General features: G+C 42.8%; 1 protein-coding gene across 1 annotated transcript; it reads left to right on the top strand.

Moving 5' to 3' along the window:
* Window positions 1–5,193: 5,193 nt before the first annotated feature.
* On the top strand, window positions 5,194–20,577 carry LOC135391367 (BCL2/adenovirus E1B 19 kDa protein-interacting protein 3-like). Its single transcript, XM_064621621.1, has 6 exons — window positions 5,194–5,544; window positions 7,854–7,995; window positions 9,588–9,642; window positions 11,029–11,096; window positions 14,880–15,026; window positions 18,024–20,577. Exons 1-6 carry the CDS (start codon window positions 5,499–5,501, stop codon window positions 18,064–18,066), a joined length of 501 nt encoding a protein of 166 aa, XP_064477691.1. The 5' UTR covers window positions 5,194–5,498; the 3' UTR covers window positions 18,067–20,577.
* The last annotated feature ends 2,131 nt before the right edge of the window (window positions 20,578–22,708 follow it).

The following is a 22,708-nucleotide window of genomic DNA, read 5'->3' as shown; positions in this document are numbered from 1 at the left end:
AAGTACATAGTCAGCTGCACCGAAGCTTTCTTCTGCTCTTCTGTTTCTGCTCTTGGCATCACACACCATTGGAAACCATACTTTCTCGGGATTGTGGAATGTCATTGTCATCAGCCCTGGTGGAATATGAGGGCTTCATTTTTTAAACACTGAGGTGGACAGTGCTTTCTTCTTTGCTGAGCATTTTGACTTGGTAGAGGCTAAGCGACCTAGCAAGTGTTCCTGCAAAAGCATCTCCATTGCTCCAAAGCATGTGGCTCTGTGATGTGGAGTGGATGGCAGTAATCCCTGTGCTCCTGAGTCATTGTTTCGGCTCATTTGCACAGCAAAATTCAGCTATGAATAATATGAATATGTGCTTGCTTCAGGATCTTTAAGAAACAGAATGACTTTCAACAAGCATTATCTCCCATTCTGCTATCTCACCTTCTGTCCAGAAGCCACGAATTAAAGAGTTAATTAATGAGTTTTAGGTAATTAGTCATCTAGTAGTTACATATTTTCTTCGAGAGGATGTCCGCCTGGCCTATAACTCAACTGCAAAAATGGTATCTGTGCTGTTCTCATAACTTCCTTTATAAAAAAATCTGGTACAGATAAAAAAAAAAACTGCGTACTACAAGAGATTGGTGCTTAAGTATGATATAAACAAACCTTTATGCGTGGTATCTCGATAACAATATAGTAACAAGTGTTTTTGTGCTTCAAGTGGTACTTTGAACACAATAATAATTAAATCGTGCCCATCCCAAGTCATTCATCCTTCATTGCTGTCACATGAAACTGGCGTGATTTTGGGCGCGCAAGAACTACCGTAGTTTGACCAGACAATACAGGCAAGAAAATGCGATAGGAATAAAATGTTTTCCAGGCATTATTGAGCAGAGTAAATATCAGCCTTCCCTGTAAGCCAGCGTAGCATAGGTCTTTTTAGGATCTTTTCACACGCGCTTCTCTGTTTTCTTCTTTTGTTACTGTTGCGGAACTAGCCACAAAAACATTACAACTTGCGCACATCAATCTTATTTCCCTATTTCCTTCCATTCCTTATTTCCTGACATTCTTCAAGAATGAAAATTTAAACGTCTAATGTTCCAGGTCCAGTGGAAGTGAGGAATGCTCTCCAGTCCACCACCATGAGGTCAGTGATCTCCGAGTGGTTTTATAACAAGTAGGTATGCATTTTGGCATAACTTTGCTTTTTCATTTTCCAGGGTGCATCTTCGAGCAGTGCCAGCAGCCCACATGGCTCAGACAGTAGTCCCACCGAGAACCCCTACTGCCACATCAACCGGGTGCTCTATGAGGCACACCTGGCTCGGCAGCAGAGAATGACGCAGTCATCGTAATGCGTGGTGTGGGGCAACAGTTTGTTCCAATGCCACACGAAACCTTGCGCTCCCATAGCCGTGTACAGAATTGTGCGCTTCTAACTCTGTCAAAGTGTCGGTGTGGCATTTGGCCACACACAAATACATAACTGGATTTGAATGTGCGTTGTTTGACATTGACGTGAAGGTGCAAATAGAATGCTGTAAACAATTTTACCACAGTAGTAGGGTTTGTATGTCATGAACGCCTTAAAATTTCCGATTGGTAAAAATTGAAACGTTGGGCTACAACATATCCCGAGGTAATCTGTTTAACGTTCGAAAATGTGAAAAGCGACTGTTGTTCTACAGAGTAAAGCGTAACAGTAATATACTGCAGTTGAATAAATCAACTTGAATTGGAACTTTCGGGGTACCATCGTGACACACGTTCAGCCTGGTACAAACCTCTGGACTCCTGCTGTCAGTTTTAAAGTTTGTGTTGGCTGCCTCTGTACGAGGGGTTGAGAATGTGCCTTCTAACATATTCGACAGAGTCAGGCACCTTTTGTCACTAGGTCCCGAGTATCTAAAGTGTTCCCTGCTTCGCACTTTTCGAAGTCTACAATGATGCGTTCAAATTGTATGCACCTTTGCAACTAACTGTAAGTCTGCGCGAGACTGGACATATTTTGAGGCGTGGCCCACTTTTGTGTTCAACCATTACGGTTTGATAACAGGAGATCATAAGTGTTTAGAAGGTCTTGCTTTACAGTTTCGTATACATTTCACTTTTTCTTTTGTGAGAGACATGTATGCTTCCTTTGTACAGCTTCCATTATTTATGAGACATGCTGATATGTAACATGCATGCACAACTACCAAAGGGTTCTCTCTTTGTTTCTATGACCTTGTGTTTCTGTACATAAACGAAAATCGGACATGCTGAAGTAAATTACATGCAATTGATGCAATTGCTCTGAGATTTCATGTGCCTCATTCGGTGCTTTGTTGCGTCTGTGTAAAGGGCATTGACACTTTAGTTTGTACTGTTATTTATACGTTGTTTTTTTTATTTAAACAATGCTGCAGGCCCTATGGAGCCATAGCAGGAGTGCTTTCAATGTACAGATAAGAAGGATAGTGCTGACACACGCGTATGCAAACCCTATTCACGAGACGATAACGACGAGGCTACAAGTGGTCAAGATATGGAATGAAAGTTTCAAAATGATTTGAATGCATTCAGTGGTACCTTCTTTTAGTCAGAAGCAATTTTTACAAAAGAAGAGCATTTGAATCTGTTTTTTTCTTACATTTTTATATGTTTTATATTACTAGCATATATTTTCTGGTATATTTTGCTTTGTTTCAGCAGCTCGCTAGACCATACTCCTGTATTCAAGTATTTTGGCAATCTGAAGGAATGTGACCTCATACAGATGGAGCAAACGAGTAGCAGACGACCTTGGTGGTGACTCTCCAATGTGACGATTACTATGCAGAACATCGCAACAGCACCGATGTTGGTAAATGTTCAAGCGGAAAGTTACGTCGTGCGATGTCACTGATGCCGTTGTCCCTCTGTTTGTGGAGATAAGATGGGGAAAGAGCTGTTATAACAAACCAAAATTGGCTACATCCTTGGGCATTGTGCCAGACATGTTTAAATGCGATAGTTTCACAGGGTCATCGTTGCTGGTAAATTTTTGGCAACATTTTGTTTAGAAGTGGTACTATATTGTTTTTTATTGAAAGCTTTTTGATGTTTTGTTTTTCATTTTCTCCATCGGCTCTGTGCTGGTTACACAATTTTGGCGTACCGCAAGCACAGTCTGGCGACCACATGGTGTCACATAAAGGGTAGGAAATCTCAATTCTAGGACTGACCTCCCTCAGCTCTTTGCGAGCAATTAAGTAGTGTCATGTGGCCCTATATGAAGTCACAGGTGGACTTGTATATGGTTGGCCCACAGTGTGGCATATAAAATGTGTATGGGCTTAAAGTAGCACAGAAGTCGTTTTTAACACCCAGTTTTCTTCCCATAAAACTGTTAAGTAGGCTAGTAAGATGCACCATGCGAAGTAATTTACACCACAGAGTCATAATTATCGCAGGAATTGAATTAAAAATACGCCGCAAAAGGCGACCGTGCGCAACGGTGGTGAAGAGCAGTACCAGCCTGTGATCTGCCTGGAACTTCGCGCTGACGCTATAAGGTGAACGCTCGCTGATTGGCCTAGAGAAATGTTGTCTGCTACTCCGCTGTCGTCTGCTACTCGGCTGTTCGGGGTCCTGATAAAGCCTTTCTCCTTGCTCGGTAATGCTTCGGCTGCTCCTTCTATCCCCAATTCTCCGGGAGAACTGGCAAAACAGGTTTACGGCGGCAAAGGGACAAGGCGCTGACACCCACTGACCGGCGAACCAGAACGAGTCCCTTATACTGTCATCGGTCACGTGGCATCATACTTCCTCATCCTCGTTATAGCTGGAGTGGCGAGTTAAGGGTGAACGCGCGGAGCTATGTTTATGTGAGTTTTTTTCTGGGAAACAAATTGCACACATCAAAACCTTTCGCGCTATTCGGTATAATGACACACATACTTTCATCAGATGTCTTAATCTGAAATTTTTTTGGATGGCCCTCTGTACTCCTTTAAAAGGGTACTGTAACTGCACCACTTCATGCAGACGTGGTTTGATTATGTGAGCTATGTGGCAGACAGCCAAATGTCAGGCGTAACTAAGGGAGTCCTAAGGGATAACTAAGGGTAACAGGCGTAACTAAGGGAAGGAGTGTCCAGTAGTGGTGTAGTAGGGTATCCAGTTGCATCGAGACAAAAGGTGTAGCCCCAGATTTCAGTGGAGGTGAGCAGTTCAATATGGTGCTGTAGCCTTTCTTCCCCTTCTTGGTAAATGGTAATTTGCACAGACGTAGAACCGTGGCTTATCCAGAATCGCAAGCATGGGATCCAGGGGAGGGTTGTTTTTACAGTTGCGCTGTACCAGGTCTACGTATGTATGATTGCTAATGTGTCTAAACCATGGTCTCCCAACTGAAGGGAATAACACCGTGTAACATTCACCTCCAATCAGCCCTTGTGTACTACGTATGGGAGTACGTATATGTATGTACACTTAGTACACCCGACGTATATCATTCGCAAGACCTTGCCAGAAATGGCTCTGTGGTATGCCATGGTGGCTCCTCGGTGTGCAGGTAGTTGGAAGGGCTGTCTGGCAGTAAGTTTGCTTGCCACAAACAATTAATACTTTAGCTCAGAACAAGAAATTACATTACAAGAAATGCAATTAATACAAGAAATATGATAAGTCAAATTTTTATGTGTGTATTGCTTTGGAGTTAATAAGGGGGAAGATAGATGAGAACCGCTGTAGAGTATGCAGCTGCCATGCGTATAGATTCAGCACAGGACAGAAGGGAGGGGGTGTGAGAGGGATCTAAGTCTCTATGGTTTGTCCAGAATCTCAAAGTGGTGAGTGGGTGGGGGTAATTGCTACAGTGCTGTCATAACAGTATAGGCATCACGGCTGACATATTGTCTGAAGCTGAAATAACATTGCCCCCCCCCCCCCAATAAAACGATAAAAAAGAAAGGGGGGGGTCTGGAAAAATCACTGGTGTAAGTCGACGTAGACTATGAAAATTACGTCTTGACAAGCTTGGAGGAGGATCTCTGCGACTCTTCCAGATTGCGACCCACCATTTTCTTCAATTCCAGTTGCAGTTCGCTATCAAGCATAACCCGCCCTCAGTGCCATTATCAAAGCGCGCATTACACGAAGACCGAGGCCACCCGCACAACATGGCAACATCTCCGCGGCTTCGACTTGGTGCGCGCGTGCGTGCGCCAACTCACGCACGCGACGCCACCGGAATCCAACGGAACCACTGCGGCAGAGCAAAGAGCCCGCTCATTGCCGGAACCAAAACAACTCCGACAGCCCCCGTGTGACGTCTTATCGGGTGATTTCCACGCTGCGTTGCGTTGCTAGCTCGCGGCTGTCTGTTTGTTCCCGCAGTTGGCTCATACCCCGTCTTACCTTTGCAATCGCACCACGCGTCCTGCGCACATATGCGATAGCGCCGTCGGACTCCATCAACACGTCGACGTCGTCCAGACATTGGCAGCGTCAGCTGTTTGTGAAGCCCGTCGCCCAGCAAGATGTCCCTAACTCCGCCACTCGTTGCCAACGACGACACGCTCAATGGTGAATTCTCTGTCATTTTGCTACTTCTAGTTTTGACAATCCTCCATAAACGTCTTTCTTTCTGAGGACGTGGAACGCGAGCCATTGTGTTTTTGTTTACGTAATTGTTTACAAACACATCTGCGCTGTCAAAAGTGGTTTTTGCTCAAGTTGATTTCCAATTTCAGGCAAGCTATTTCCGAGTGCGTCAAATGGTCGTACCCGAGTATTCTTGCGGTGTTTGTCGTCCTTGTAATTCGTACAGCCTGGACAGTGTAAATGAACTGCGCCCTTCGTTGTGTTGGCGCCTTTTAACGCGCAGCTGTGTTTCTGCGCACGTCACCCGCGCGTCGTCATCTTGACGTCTGTTTAATTTTTCGATTCCGTTAGAGGCAACATTCAGGTTTTACACTTATTGTGCAACCTGTCTGGCCATTGCGTGGACGCGTGTCCTATGCATATTTGTTGAGTCATAGCACGTCGCAATGTCTTTCTTTTTTTTCTATGACAGCGTTCGTTGACTGCTCTGACAGCTGTGGGAGCTTGTGTGTCAACATGCAGCGATCTGTCTTTGGTCAAACACTCTCGCGTGTTTTATCTCGAGATAAAATGCGTAGCCATATGGTTTATCTCCAAATGGCTTACACTTAGTTTCTCGGGCACCTCGCCTATATGATATCCGCGTGAGCTGGAATGTTTACCAGACTTTCAAATTAAGCACGGGTTGCGTCGGTGGTTTGTTCAGATGCTTGTTTGGCGACACCCCCTAACTGTTTTACCTAACTGTTTTTACAGATACATATAGAGGAATAATATGACAAGCTATTATGACAATGTGCTAATGATCGACCCCCCCTCCCATCCCCTTGCGTGCTTGGCATTCTCGATAAACAACTGGGTGGAGCCTCAAAGCCACGACCGTTGGGCTCTATGATGGACACACATGGTCCATTTTGGAACCTGAAATAAACAAAACAGGGTCACATATAGAGCCTGTACAATTCCCTGTGATGTATGGGCCTTATATGGTTCTGCACAATTGTTCAGAACCTGGCCGCTCCACAAAACCCACATTATGAGCAAAAACTATAATAAAGGCCGCAGCTAGTGTGATTACATAGGATGAACAAATATGAACGACCTGAAAAAGTCGAGCTGTTGAACATGAGGCTGTCGAGGCAGCCTACGCATTCTATGGAGCAAAAGGACCTCGCCCACTCTATGGACATGTCTGTAGCACACAACCTTGTTGACTCAACAAATGGTGCAAAATTCATTATAGGATTGGCAAATGAATGGTTATTAGTTTTCCTTTTCAATAATCACTAGGATCAAAATTATTGGATATGATTTTTGGACATTTGGTAGGAAAACCTTTGTGTTTTTAGATTCTTTCATTCATTCTTTGTTCACTGGTGCAGCCGTAAAGGCTCGTTCACACACGCGTTTCAGAAAGCAGTGCTGCTTCAGCGTTTGCGGCGCGGCAGAGAGGAGCTGATCACACATGCATTTGCCGCCAGCATGCAAATGTGTTTCGTTGTTGTTGCTATATCAAGATTGTACCTGGACTTCTTGCGCTCTCCGTTCAACTTTACAGTGTGAATAATTTCTGCTCGCATTGTCAGTTGTTGGACAGCAGACATGACGTGATATAACATCAACATTTAGTAAGTCAGCAGAACTGTACGATGATGATACGATAAAGAAAGCTATCAAATCCAAGCTTAGCAATGTGATGTCACCCGCTTCAAAGAAGCAAAGCGATCGGCTGCTTAAGTCTTCGGAACTGTTATAGTGAACCCCTTCTGCTGAAGTCGCTAATACAGATGCAGAAAAGGAGCTGCAGAAGAAGCAAGACACATGTTCATCTGCTGGTGATCAACACACGTGGTCTCACTCAAAATTGCATTTATTTTTGTTGATTCTGTGGTTTGCGTAAATTCCGAGCTCGTCGTTGACAACAAAAAAACTTTTCGTGAGAATGACCTCACTTACAGTCCCACCAAACGCACACACACAAAAGGACAGAAGTGGGAGGGCCACCAGTGTCAAACGAACCCCTCTGTTAGCGATCCAATTTGTCGGATGAGAAGCGTTTAAAAAATGCACGTCTTAATCCATCTTTATTCTGAGGCTCTGCTGTACTTAATTACTTGTGGTAAATAGGACCGAGAAACCAACGTAAAAAGAGTGTACTTCAGCTGTAGCGTTGCATGATCTTGTGAGAATTATTGACTTGCATTGTAATGTGTAGGAACACACTTAATCAATCGAATCTTCTTTTGCAAAAATTCTCAGTTGCCTGACTTTGTTATTTCTCATATATCTAGAATCGTGGGTTGAGCTGTACTATGGGGCATCCTCGTCAGATCGAGCAACGCCTCCACTCTCTGGTAATGCCCATATCTTGGAGAAGCTGCTGCTGGAGGCCCAGAGGGAGTCCAATGCATCTTCAGCTAAAGGAAGTGGAAGGTCGGTTCAAAGTTTCTCACTCTTTCCAGATGTCTTAGATGCCTTCCAGTGTCCCCAAGAAAACCGATTTCTTAGAGATGTTGCAGTTCTATGATCACTAAAAATGTGTCTCGATTAATGTAGTCCTGTCTTTAGCTATTCCCATTCTTATTGAAAATTACTGACAGTATATTATGGGTAATTATTCTCCCCGTTAACCCGGTCAGTGCCCTAGATCTAAATGTCAACAACAGAAACTTCTCATATTTTGCTTAAAACAGTTGTATATCATGTTCCTACACATATCATGGGACATGGCTACATCAAACCTCCGGTCGTCTAGTGGCGTCTTACTTCAGTCTGGTGACCTGACAGTGATCTTGGATAGCAGTTGTTTATGTCTTCGGAGGATTATCAGTTCTAAATTTCTTCCTAATTGAGCAGAAAGTAAATTTTGGAAACTAAATTCAACTTGAAGTATAAAATAGGAAACTCAAATGGAGTAAAATTATGCCGCATTCTGTGCATGATCATGTTGTTAAGTTAAAAGTTAATTGGTCAACAGCAACGTGTACTGATGACGTCAGCAGTTTAAGTGAGTATATACACAAATGCTTTTATAACTCTACATGGTATCTGTAGCTTTGCTTTTCCTGTCACATGTTCATACAATACAATGTGATACAGTGGACTCCCCCTAAACAGAGCTCAGTTGTATGGAAGTTGTAAGTTTGTAAGACATTATCAGATGAGATCCAAGAGTAGGAATCCCTTTTCTGAGGAGGTAAGGGCTCAAAGGGGCACTGATGCAGGCATTATCCATAATGTCGATTTTGAGTTCTTAGAAAAAGTGATTCCTACTCTTGGACCTCATCTCATAACGTCTTGTTGGTTTTGCTTTCACGAGCACACCGTTTGAGCCTCTTGCTCCTTATCTTGTGTGCTGACATGTGCATTGTTTGATCCTTCCCATGTTAACTTCCAGTTAGGTGACTTCTTGACAATACGTGTCACATGACTACCGTTGTATAAATTCATTTTTTTCATTAACCCTCGCAAGGGTGGGCAAAAATTACAACTTCGTGCCAAGATGGGTAAGGCTTCATAAACAATGTACACGTCTGATGATTTGTGGAAATTTATCGAATATTCGTACGAATATTCGATAAGCATTTGATAGTCAGAATGCTTACATTTCTACTTGGGTTATGTGTAACTAGGGTTCTTCGTTTTCGGCATTTATGTGTTTTGTCAAATTCGGAAATTTTCAGCATTTTAAAACATTTGTGCCAAAAATATGTGCCAAAAAATTAGCAGCTATAATCACCGGACAGAGTTACACAGGGAGGAGCTAGTTCCCAAAAACCAGCATGAAATACAGGTAAATAATGAAATTATGAAACTAAACATACTTGCATATTAAACTGTGAATACCTGCTACAGACAATACTTTAAAATCAGAATTTTCTTTAATGTTGTCATCAGGAGCTTTCCTCCTGTCCTGTGTCTCATTTCGCACCTGCTCGAGAGACTGGCTTAGTGTTTCACGCCAACCAACTCAAAGGAGGGGGACTCGAGAGAGAGAGAGAGAAAAACGTATATATTCTTTTCAGCCCCAAGAGCCCACACAGTCCTTGTAGTGAGCCACTCACCTTCACCCTGAATAAGGTAGGAATCAATGTTACAGTCATGTTCTGCTTTCCCGATGCACTAGTCCAAAGGGTCCGTTCCAATTTTTTAAATCTTTCTCTTTTTAATTGTTTCATGCGAATTTCTCCATGGTAAACACTGTCAGCTTCAGCATCAGCTCTCTTGATATTTGTTTACAGTGCACGTGTACTGTACAGCATGTGTTTACGTATATAAGACACTCTTGTGTGTAAAAGGTCACTTTTGTTGCCATTGTCAGTTGAACGAACTTCAGGTGCTCCTGGTGCTGGGCATCATCGGTAACGGTTTGCTGCAACTGGCACATAGCGCCAGCAACTAGCTCGTGTCACATGTGGTCACATGGGCCTCACTGCACACGCATTCTATGTCACTTTCATGTTGTCAAAGATAAAAAAAGCATGTCCCAAATGTGCATCAAGCACTTGTATTCACAAGTTTTTTAATTGGTGTAGTTGACATGACAAGTTATCTACTAGTGGCTCTTTACTCAGAATCCAAACATCGCTGTTTTCACAATTCTTTTTCCCATCTCCCACACCTATGTCGCAGATGAAGTAAATTCAATTCAATTCAATGTGCGCACCTACCTGATATGCCAGTGCGATTGTAATGTAGCTGTTGGGTCTATCCGAGTCAGTCTTTCTTTAGGTCAAATTCCAACTGTAGCTTAAGCTTGCATAATGCAAGCTCTGTAATCACAGTGGGTCACAGGTACCAGGAATGCTGTAGGTACAATTTGGGTACCTGAGGCACATCTTGGCCTGACGGTTGCCACAAAATGGCTGTGTTGTGGACACAGTGCGAATTCAGGTCTATACAGTGCAATAAAACCTCAATAATTCGACTCCAGTTATTTCAGAAATTCCGATAATTCTGGGTCCCAGCATATGTCCGCACAAATCCATGGAAACGAACGCTCTTCGGCAGCGGTCACGTGCGCACCGGATATTTCGAACAATCACGGCTTGAGGGAAGCACACCAAAGCAAACAGCGGACAGTCAGATCAGGCCCCTTTCCACACATGCATGCAAATGGTGTAACTTAAATTTTGCTACGATGCAGTAACGAACTTCGAATTCTACTAAAAAAACATGTGCTTTCTAGCTTATATGACTGTGTCAGCAGTGCTACTGAGCGTTGTAGCTGAAAAAGAAAAAAAAAGATGGGTTTTTAATTGGGCATTTCTTGTATACTCCTGTCTTGATACAGAGAGAATTGTTTCTAACTATGCTGTTCAGGAAACTTCATGGTCCCTTTAATAGCACGATTACCATGAACATACTGCAAATTTGAGGTTTCTTTATTCTGATGATGCTTTCTGATGATACAACTGAAAGTGCTTTAACTATCAGTAAAATGGATCTTCTTATTTGACTTTATAGGAGGAAAAGCAAATCCCAACTGATTGGATCTGGGACTGGAGTAGTCGCCCAGACCAGCAACCTCCAAAGTATGTTTATTGTAGCATTTCCATCCTTTCAGTTCAGTTTCATCTGGAGGCAGAATATAGCAGCAGTTGGCAACATGCATGTGTGGTAGTGGCAGGGCCCAGTTTCTGATCATGGGTACGGCCTCCAGATTTGCAAACCGTTCACACGTGCTAAATTTCCTGCACATAACAATGGCTAGGCCTGTCGTATTTGCATTCTTTTCTGGCTGCCATGTAGAATTTCACAACTTTACACATTATATGTACAGGGCTTATAGCACTGCATGTATAATGTGGCACGCTATGGCAATGTGTAGTGGGAGTTCCAAACCTGTGAAATCCACTAAGCTGATCCGCTTACTGCTCTAAAAAATGGCTTACACAACGGTGGAAGATACGTGTACTTATGCATTGGTACGAATAATCGAAGCAAGCTATTAGATAATTCCACATACAGTTGAACCTCAATATAACCAAACTCATGGGAATGGCAATTTCTTTCGTTGTATCGAACATCTTGTTATATCAAGTCAATTACGAAGGCACACACTGTACATAAGTGTCAATAACTTCGGGTACGTTCCGGAAAAGTTTTTCGTGAAAAATGACGATGACAAATATAGCACTAAAGGGCACCTACTGCATTTTATTCTTAGGTGAAATAGGCGGTTACTTGCATCTGTGTCGTGGCCAAAGTCAAAGCCTCCACAGGTTTCTCCATATCATGTTGTGATTCCGCGAACCTCTATGTACGTCTCCCTAACGTCAAAGTATGTCGTGCCACCTGACCACCTGATGAGCCATCAATACACAAGCCTCGATGTCTTCGTCATTGTGCTGTTCGTCACTATCGTTGTCGGCATCTTGCCTGCAAGCGGCCCCGACGATCTCCTTTTCCGTGACACCCTCCTTTGCTACAACATCTTTGTCCACGTCAAGAAAATAATTTAGGCCGGTATCGTCATGTACGCTGCCACGGGAACGAAGTGTTTCCTACGAACTCGCGATGGCACTCTGCGTCTCGTGCTCTTCACTGTTGCCTTAGTCCTGTACTTTGCTGTAACCGGGCAGTACAAAAACCAGGGTGAACCTTCCAATGACTCAGACTTCCTTTTTTAGGCAGACTCTTCCTTACCCTAATCGCGGGTGCCCTTCCTTTGCCGTGGGAACTGGACGCTGGTTGCGCCCTTTGTTTTCGTGACCCTGAAATCCGCTTTGTGGTCATAAAAAATACCTCGTTCTTTCGCTGCATGGAGGCGACGGCTAAAAAGTATTTCGTCGTAGCGGGAGTTAAATTACATTTGTCTCTATGGCGATCTGCAAGGGAATGCAAATTATTTTGATCTGTTTGGTTGTATCGTGTTTTGTTGTAACAAGGTTTGACTGATGGATATTAAGCCAAAGTCGTACATTGACTTTTTTCTTTAAATTGAGGGAGAAGACCATATATTGAAGGCAGACTGTACGAACATGTACAGAATGCAGTTGATAACTTGTTAGGAAGCTTTCGTTTTGTATGGAGCATCCCAGTTAGGTACAGAAGGAGCTTACGAACGTGACCATTGTTAAATGAGTTTTGGGCGCACTCACTTTAAAAGGGCACACAATGAAAAATGCTCAATTTTGCACTGTCTGTCTGTCTCCGGAATTAATGGGAATACTACAACAAAAATTTTGTGTGCCGAATTCTCTCAGTGTGTTCTGGAACAAGAGCATTAGTATTATGTGAAGGGTTCTGGAAGAATAGTGCAACACACACTTGCAGGAGGTCAGAGATGAGTTGTTGGATTATATTCATAACCACAAAATAAGCCCAGTAACCACAAAATAATTGCTGTGGGTTACATGCAGAACGTTGAACATTGGCAGGTTTAACCAGATGCTTTAGTTTAGTGATGTTTCATCACACTACCATATGCATCGTAAACACGTTACACTTACCAAATTATTGAGTGGGTTCTGCAGATAAAAGGTGCATTAAACCTGGCTGTTCAAGAGAAACTCAGCCCAAAATTGTGCATTTGTTGTAGAAAGCACTAACATTTTTTTTTTACCCCCTTCAAGTTCCTTTAAAATTCATTTGACAGTAGTACTTTTCGTACACTTCTTCTGTGTCTAATTTGGTGTTTCTGAACAAAACGGAAGTGCCCTGACAGGCGACAAACCCCAGGGCAAAAGTCTGAGGTGAAAAATGGTGCCACAGCTTTCCTCTTCTGAATTTAGGACAGGCAGGTCTCATTCATATTCATTTTAATCTTCCTTCAACGTACCATAATATCTGGCTGACTGTGCACATTGCTGATAATACACATTTGCTAAAAATAAGATTTTTATTTATTTATTTATTTCATAGCATTCCAAGTGTCCTAATGGACATTATATGTGAGTGGGAATACAGTGGTAATTAAGAAAGGAATGTTTGCTATATACAATACTAAAGTGTGATAGAGCAGTGTACACAATGTTACAATAAGCAAAACAAAAACATGAATGTGTACAGAAAAAGGTATAAATACAATAAAACAACAAGACCACATGCATTGATGTGAGTGGTGATCATGGTATAAGAGCAAGGATTTACTTGCAGAAGGTACAGTTTTCGTGGATGGGTACACGGTTAGTGGGGAGGTCATTCCAATCGATGGCAGTGTTACAAAAGAACGCTTTTGAGAACAAATTGGTGTTGCAGTTGTGGCAAGGGCGGTCAGTTCATGAGAAAATAACTTCGGAACAAGAGATCGGACATACAGCTGGTGGAAATGAGTGAAAAAATCGGTGAAATAGCGATAATTTTATAATTTTGCTATGCTACGCCAGTGTTCCAGAAGAGAAAGACCGAAATTGTATTGTAATGATGCTACTGACGTAAGGGATGAGTAATCGTTACCGATGAAGTGAGTTGCTCTGCTTTGAATAGATTCAGTGAATCGATATTGTCGTCGAGGGTCCCAGATGGCAGAGGCATATTCGAGCCTTGGTCGTATAAGCGAGAGATAAGTTAAGATAAGTGGGGGCCATCTAGAGATTGTCTGATGAATCCAAGTGAGTGATTAGTATTGGCAGTGATGTAATCAGTATGCTTATTCCAAGTTAGGTTAGCAGAAACATGAATTCTGAGGTACTTATGGGAATCTGCAGGTGAATCTTATAATATAAGTACTGGCATATACCATATCTGCTTGCGTATAGAGCGTACATTTTTTACTCAAAAGAAGGGGGTCAACCATGGGGTGCGCCAATATGACGAAAAAAAATTGAACTCAAGAAATGGGTGCTCAAGTTGGGGGGGTGTTCTGCACGCGAATATGTCTAATATGTGAGCAAATACAGTAATGTGCACAAACTCACTTCATCAGTGCTTAGTCTTTGAAAACCAAACCAGCCTGCCTGATTTGGCGTGGAATCTTTCAACGAAGGTTGTCAACACCTGCACGGGTAGTTGGTGACACCGAGAGTATATTCTGGGAATGGCCAATTTGGCCTTATTGGGCAGGCATTGTAGTACATTGGAAGCTACGATGTAGTGTGTGTTAGTGTGCTACTGTTTTCCAGCTAATTGCAGTATGTTGTGAATACTGCAGATAGCAACTGGCTTGTTTGTAAGGTTGGATCAGCTGTGGCTTCTGTCCTGCATTAAAGGATGTGATGATTGAAACAAACGTGCATGCATTTTGCCTGAGGTACCATCTTTCTGTTGCTTTTACGAGGTATGAGGTATTCATGTTGGCGTATTACTGATGTGGTCTACTTGATTTGAGGTATGCCCGAGAGCATCTTACCCAAAAGGTGTAATGTAACTTGCAGAGACTGGAAGTTCCGGCATCCGAGCAATGGGAACCGAAGGCGTCCAGTGCTGAGTCTGCGTGGGTCCCGCATTATACGTTTGGCTGACATATTTCCCGCACTGCTGCTCAGCAACTTGCTCTCAGTTCTTCTTGGAGCTGGCATCGGGTAGGTTCACTGGATATGGTTTTAGTAGTGTACAAGGGGTGTCCCACAAGTTATTGGCTGGATGCATAATAAGATGGCAGAGGTGAATTAACTGACGTTACTTTTTAAAGTAGCCCCTGCCAATGTCCGCACACTTTGCACAGTGATACTGCAGTGTCTTGATGTCCTTGAAGAAATAATCGCTGAGTATGGTGTGGACACACCGTGGAAACAAGAACTGGAAAAAAGAGAACAAAAACATTTAGGGAAGAGAGCTGTGCTTGATCACAGCACTGTAAAACAAAAATTTTCACTTAAACTTTTTGGTTTGAGGAAACTTTTCAGTAAAACACAATAACTAGAGGTGTGCGAATATTGAATTCGAATACGAATGGAATATGAATATCTGCAAAATTGTCCGTGGAATGTCGAATATCACGACATAGGATAAAAGCTTCTAAGAGTTCATTAAGTTAAGAGTTAATTCTCATGAGGCAAGCTGAAAACCGTAAAAAACAAACAAAAAACTTGCACTTCAAAAAATCTTTCATGAACAGTGAACTCCTGTGTAAGGCATTGTAAGTGCTGGTGAAACAGACAGAATGGAAGTAAGGAGCAATGACATGTTCAGAATGCGAGATGGTTTAGTGATACAAGCCCATATCAGAAGGAAAATGAAGGTGGCAAGTGCCGTCTTCTTGCATTGACAATGCTTTCCGCATTTGTTGCGTAGGCGAGAAACTGCACGGTTTCACCGTGCTCTCACGTGTGACGTCGCGCGATGAGACCATCGTTCCTGACTGTAATGCATAGTTTGGAACAGTCTCATTCATTTGGGCAGTAAAACCGCATTCCTCGACGACTTTGCATGACTGTGCTCATCACGCGTAATTGTTTCTGCGATGTTCGTCTTCGGTGCTTCTTTCATTTCATGGCGAAAATCTGCGCCCAGTCCTCAAAGCTCTGTCGCGCCGACGCGCGCGAGTTGCGAGCAAAATCGCTCTATGCAGGTCAGGCTTAAGTCTTGGTATCATCTCTAACAACAGTTAGTGCAGCTTCAAATGGCTTTGCAGCGTTATTGTCGAACTAGTTGACACTTTTTAACATACGTGTCGCACAGCACCGGAGTTGGAGAAACTATGTCGAAATATCGTCACGTCCCACACTTTCATTATCCCCATCATCACACGCAACCATGATTCTATCATATATCGCTGACAACCACAAATTGAAAATGAAAAAAACTCGTTCGAAACATGGGTTTTTGCGGTGCATGCAATGGCACGGTGAACAGCGGTGTTCAGCTCAACACCAACAAAATTTCGATATTCAACCGGAATTTCGCCAAATTGCAGGCCTCATACGAATGTTCAGGATTCGTTAGCAATCCACTAAAGCCGCGACTGTGCTGACTAGCATGAAGTGTACTGCGCTTTCGTGCTTGTCTGGCGCGGCAGCCACAACTGTGTACTAGTTTCGGTTTCGGTTACCGACTGTGTAGTGGAGCATTCGCAGATGAGTGTACCTCAGAAGCTCCACGTGTCGCTTTGCCGCTGTTTGTTTTCTTTTTCGTCGCTGTTACCGCAACGTACAAATACCAGCGCACAACCTGCAACACCTTTGTAATAAGCTGCTATGATATTGGAAAAAAAATGAATATTAGAACTTTTACAAATATTCGAAAACTTCAAATGTCAAATTTTCGAATACGAATCGAATATCGCGAATATTCGATTCATATTCGAAATTTCGAATATTCGGACACCTCTAACAAAAACCACTTGAGTAACAACAAGTACAGGTGGTAGACAAAGGCAATGTCTTTGTAAGCATAAATTTGTAAGCATCGTTACATTGTAGATGGTCCTCCAATTTTATTGAAAACTACGACTTTCGAATTACCTGAAGCTTGAAGGATGTTACACCTACCTCAGCTAGGATCATGAAATACTGAAAGCGACCGTGTCACGATGTCTCATGCATGGTGACACAAGGCAGGTGCCAACCTAGCTGGTTGGTGGTCAGCTGTCATAGAGGCTTTTGTACAGCAACCCCGCATTCAGAAGAAAGCGACCTTAGGCGATGTCATATATCCTTTGGTGATGGCATCAGTCCCAGTTCCTTTTTTTGTATGTCCATAGGTGTACAAAAATGTGTAAGTTGGTCCTGAAAGCTGGTTGTTTTCCACCCCTGCCTATGTCCTGAGGTGGTCCTCGTCTTGGTACACTTCAAAAGTGCACTTCACTGGCAAAAGGCAGCAGCCTAACCACTGATAATCTTTCTCTTCCTGGTTTCCCTGCACATGTGGACTGTGCTTGCTACTCATTGGCCAGCACATGAGCTTGCACAAGAGGTCACACTGCAGTGCCACGTCACACAGTGCCAATAATTGTAACATTCACAGCATTCTATAAGTTCCCAAGAATACAAAGTACGGCCAGCAGAGTCACTTTATAGTTAGTTTCGTAGCACAGCACAGCCACGATAGAGAGGATGACACAACTTTTAGCTGCAGAACTTTTACATTTTTTATAGTCCTCCGATTCGTTGCTGGTACCACACTAGTCATGTTGGGAGGAAAGAACTCCAAGCTAATTGCTTTAAGGTTCTCTGCTGGACAATGTGCCATGCCATTCTTTTCACGCACATAAATATTCTATTTGACTTCCTTAGGTATGCCTCAAACAGACTCAAGGTTTGATGGGAGGCCCCTTTTCTAGCTCTGCTACAGGGCCTCCCTTGCTAAGTGTAGCAGTTTTTTGGCAAATACTAAATAAAAGTCAAAATAAATAAAAGGTAATCCAAACTTTTCTGTTAGACCAAGATGATGATGTTGCTCCTGAACACACAAATTCGCTGGGCTTTATCCATAATTGGGAGTGGGAAACATTGTAAGATAACTTTGAAAGGCGAATTACCTTTGCGAGCAGGTATGAGCAGGCATAGCTGTTCCTGTTTGCTACATTACTGACAGTGAAGGAGTTGGACAGTGTCATAAAGAAATCCTGTATTTTGCAGGGTGTGCATTGGGCGAAGAATGAAGGTAGCCAACGTGGATTGATATAGCCAAGACACATGGAGTGGGTTTTTGTATTCTCTCTCCTTCCTTGTAAAGGTCCTGTGAGTGCTCTGGTTGTGTACCGACTGTACATAGTCACACTACATCCAATATCAACTTTGTGGTCGGCCCAGATAGTGGCCGGCAAATTATGGTCGCGTTATCTCATTTCAAGATCCTATCGATAGAGCCTGCAAGGGATGTTCATGTTGTGGTTCTCATCTTAGATGGAGTTGGATGTGGTTTGTGTGCCATAACACAAGATGCTCTGCTTCTCATTCATTGAAGAATTCTAAAGCCACCACATGTTTTGTTAGGTCATGCGATACGTCACATATATCAATAAGAATAATACATAGGGTTCACAGACTGTACTAAAACAGTATAAAGCAGCGATTTGTTTGTGAAAATGTCTTCTGGTTTTCTTATTTTAAACCAGGTGCTGTAAACGTTTGCTGTAAACGGTCCTTTTCATCTGGTTCAAGTTCGATACTTGAATCTGTATGTTTATTGCGGTCCACTTTGTTTCCGGTCGGTGAATTCTGGTGGTTCGTAAAAAACTGTCAAGAGAAATGCACAAGAACATGCCTTATTTTGTTTTGTGCAAGCTCACTTTGCAGAGATCTGTGGTGTGTTTTTGGTTGATTAAGGTCCAACTGCGAGAGGGGATATCGCAGCGCTATGGGACTAACACGTGACTTAATTCTTTGCCAAAGCTATCTAGGCATGAACAAGTGGTGGTGGTTGAAGCTCAGAATATATTTGCATCACACACAATGCTCTCGCAAGGACTGGCTATGATTGTTATCAGTTGTGTATGTCCATTGAAGGCCGATGAATAGAGCTGTAGTGTGTGGTGTGTTTTGTTTTGCTGCTAGGCATTTGAGAATAAAATGGTTCTCATTAGTACAGTTTATTTTGTTATGCCAAACCTAACAACATACACCATTATTTAATAATATATTCATTTGCTGAATCCGGCACACGCATGTTATTCTGCCCGATAGGGTTAAGTGGTGTCATGAGATGTGTGTGGGCAGCATTAATATTTCATTTTACAGTATCCCAAGAAACGTCTCGCAAGACCCTTTGATGAACCTTTGTTTGCGCAGAAATGTTTCACCTCGGTGTTTGGCTTCTGACACTTAATATGGTTATGATCTAAGTTGCCATACTCGAGAGCTTCGCATATCAACTGTACATTTTTCTTCTTCGAGGAAGCAGTAGTACATTTGTTACTTTTGCATTCCATTGCAGGCCCCTGTGCTGTTTCACGAACGTTGTTCGGATGCAAAAAATTATCTTAAATTATGAAAATTATGAAAGGAAAAGCAGAAGAGAAATAAACCGCTGCATCCAAGTTCATTTGTACAGTCTTGGCTTGTTACTGCTGTTCCCAACTGTTTTCTTGTTACAAGGGCAAATTTTTCATTCTTCTTCTCCGGAGACTGAAGTGAACGTTCTTTTCTTTTTCGACTCTAAGTAGAAAGAACAGACTTCTCGCCACTCCTTTGCTGACTGAAGCAGTGGATACAGGAGAGGAATATGGAGGAACAGCATAACCATGTGTGCTACTTATTTCTTGAAGGAACTAGTATACACATCAGCTTCCAAAATCTGGAGTTTGTGACTAAAAATTGTGAGGGGATGTGCTTGATAGCAAGTAAGGCTCCAGCAGAATGTGGCAGAGTCATGTTCTGTTAAACAAAGATTTTTACGCGGAGTGTGAAGCTTTCTCGTTTAGTTTTCCTTCAATGCCTTTTTGGGGTACACTGCGTATGACCATTCTGTTTGATGTTTGGACAGCTTCACTGCAACTGTAAAAGGTCTTGCAGGACAAACAAGATGCTTTGTATAAGAGTAGAAGGAATCTGTTCTATACATTTGCAATGCCTGCATTCACTCAAAAATAGGAACTTCTGTGCACTTGTGTAATACATTTTTCACTACTGGAATAAGAGTACACCTTGCGTACATACCAAACTTATTTTTTTGTATGCATCAACTGATAATTTTTGGCTCTACGTCAAAACAACTAGTACGTTCATAAATAACAACATAATGACTATGGCTTTTCAGATTGCAATGATTACATGCCTTTGGTAGTACCGGGCCAAGCTCTCTGCACAATGCCTCAGGTTTCCATCATAGGATGAAATGAGCACAAGGAGAGTTGTCCCGTAAACGCGCACAAAACAGTATACGATAATTGTGATGAATCAAAGGGTATACCTGTGTATCTAGAAACAAGCTTCTTGCCAGACCCTGAATGAAACAGACAGACTTGAAACAGTTTCTCAGTCCTGTCATGCACCTACGAGATGACATGCAGAAATGGTACATTGCTTTTTGACTTAACCTGTTGCATGCAGAAGCAAGCTTCACATTTGCAGTGTCCATTTCCGATGAGTGCGAACAAATATAATGAAAAGGGTTTGGAGTGCGTCCTGTAATGTTTCTTGAATATCGTTACTTATTGTGGAATTTGAATATATTAAACTTTATTGAATTTAACTCTGTGTCAAGCGAGTAATTGCCATCTCAGTGCTTTTGATTGTACTTGCATGTGGTGGTAGGTTGTCCCGTTTGGAACAAGTTGATTACTACCACAGTGCCTGTACGTTTTCTTCTTTTTTTTTCTTCTTTTCTTTTTTTACAGAATGCTCAGATACGGAAGCTTGGTGACGGGAATCCTACCGTATCTGACAGATATGTTACAAAAAATCGCAGCCGGGTCATTCTACTCCAAATTATTCAGTGGTTCTGTTCTTCCCTCTGTGGTTTGGTTCCCAAAAATTATCTTGGGGGAAGTCCTATTGAAAAATGCTGAACCGCTCCCGATATACGCGGGGTCAAAGTTTGGGGGTGCGCCCCGTCGCACACTAGCGCCGTGTTCGTCAAGCCCGCAGACGCGCTCACCTCGTGAGCGCGTGCGTGGCTCGGTGTAGTGTAACTTATGGCGAATTCGGGTGGTCATTTCGGAGCAACTTTTTTTGCCAGATCTCGAGCAGTCATGTTCGCTTGGTCAAAATGAAGCAAATGTCGCATGTTCGCGTGGCGCTTTCCGAGCGCTCGGAATTTGCTAGCTAGCACTTTTTTTGCCCGGTCTCAAAACGATCGAGCAGCAGATTGCTCAACTGTTGAACAAGAGATAAACCGATGTTCTGAGGCTGGAACAACATAGAAGGGACAGATACAAACAAAGCCTCAAATTGCCTAAGAAATCAACGATGAAAGATGGAAGTCACTGCGGTGTCGTCACATCCGCACTGCAACGGTGGCGAGTGCCCTCATTGGCCCGCATGTTGAAATCACGTGGTTTAGCAGACGACAGAACTCGAAGACTTGGGGAGAGCCTTTTCGGAAGCTGTCTTGGTACAGGACGAGCGGCGAGAGGCTCACGTGGTTCGCTGACGTCGCCCACTCCTCAGAAGACAGTCACGTGACTTCTGCGCGCGACCTTTGAACGCTTCCCATCCGATTCGGAGGAGCTCGCAGTAAAAAGTAAAACAATTTAAATAGTGAAAAACCTTACTTGTTTTGCGTCGCAGGCTACTTGTGTAACCCATTCCGGGAAACTGAAAAACAATAGCCTTCAGACTGTTGAGTTAGTGAAGTTTAACTGGGGTGTGGTGCATTCGAGATAGGTGGCTGCCCTGTGGGCGCCTTCAGACTGTGAAAAAAGGTGTTAGTTTTCCGGATGAATGACTACATGAGGAGCTCTGCAAAACATTACGAATGCCCCATACTGCAAAATCCCAGGCTTTTATATGAAATTTCTCGAACTATAGCTTGCTTTTGCGCCATTTTGTCACTTATAAATTCCCACACTGAAAGCCCAGTGGCCGTTCCGTGTGGTGTAGGCCAGTGTACGCATCGCTTGTAGAAGATCAGAAAATATGGCAGCTGGTGGCACCAAAGTTAACAAAGAGTTAAGAGAGTAACATGTAACGTGAGTCATCGAGTTTGAGCGCACTTAATTGTTAGCAACAGATCGAGGCATTTTACAGAGAACTGTCTAATTTAGAGCTCCTTTGTGTTTCTGACTACCACGGTGTAAGATAAAGATATCTTTATCTTACACCGTGCTGACTACCCAGCCTGCAAATTTGCGAAAGAGTAGAGTGGCTGTGCAAGTTGTTGTTACAAAAGTGTTCACAGTGTATGTTGATACCTAAACACTGAGAGCCTTAAGCTGGGGAAGTCGGTACATGACAATTTAAAAAACGCGCACTTGGCAGTTCGTTCTGTCTCTGTGCGTGCCTCTTTTGTCTACAATAGCGTCCTTGCAGTTCGCAAAATGCAAAAGCAATTGTATCTTATACTGAACACCGACCATGTTTAAGCACCGCTACTGAATTCCACGCTATTAAAGGTCCAGTACATGAATATTACGTAGGCGTTTACGTTTTCTTTGAATCGTACGAAAGAGAAAGTTGAGTGTTGAAGCGTCTAATTGGCGACGGAGAGACGGACGCGCGGCGTGGGCAAAAGCCCAAAGTTGGGGAGATGTGTAAGAAGAGCAGATACAGAGTGCTTTTTATAATGTAACAGAAAACAAGTATTAAAGTAGTGAGTTTAACTAAGTAAGTGCGTGTGAAAAAAATAGCAATTGTAACTGCAGAGATACATGACCCAGACAGAA

The sequence above is a fragment of the Ornithodoros turicata genome, chromosome 4 (genome assembly GCF_037126465.1).
Source record: "Ornithodoros turicata isolate Travis chromosome 4, ASM3712646v1, whole genome shotgun sequence".
Classification (NCBI taxonomy): Eukaryota; Metazoa; Arthropoda; class Arachnida; order Ixodida; family Argasidae; genus Ornithodoros; species Ornithodoros turicata.
The sequence above is the reverse complement of the archived record's forward strand: the minus strand, read 5'-3'. Positions and strand labels throughout refer to the sequence as shown.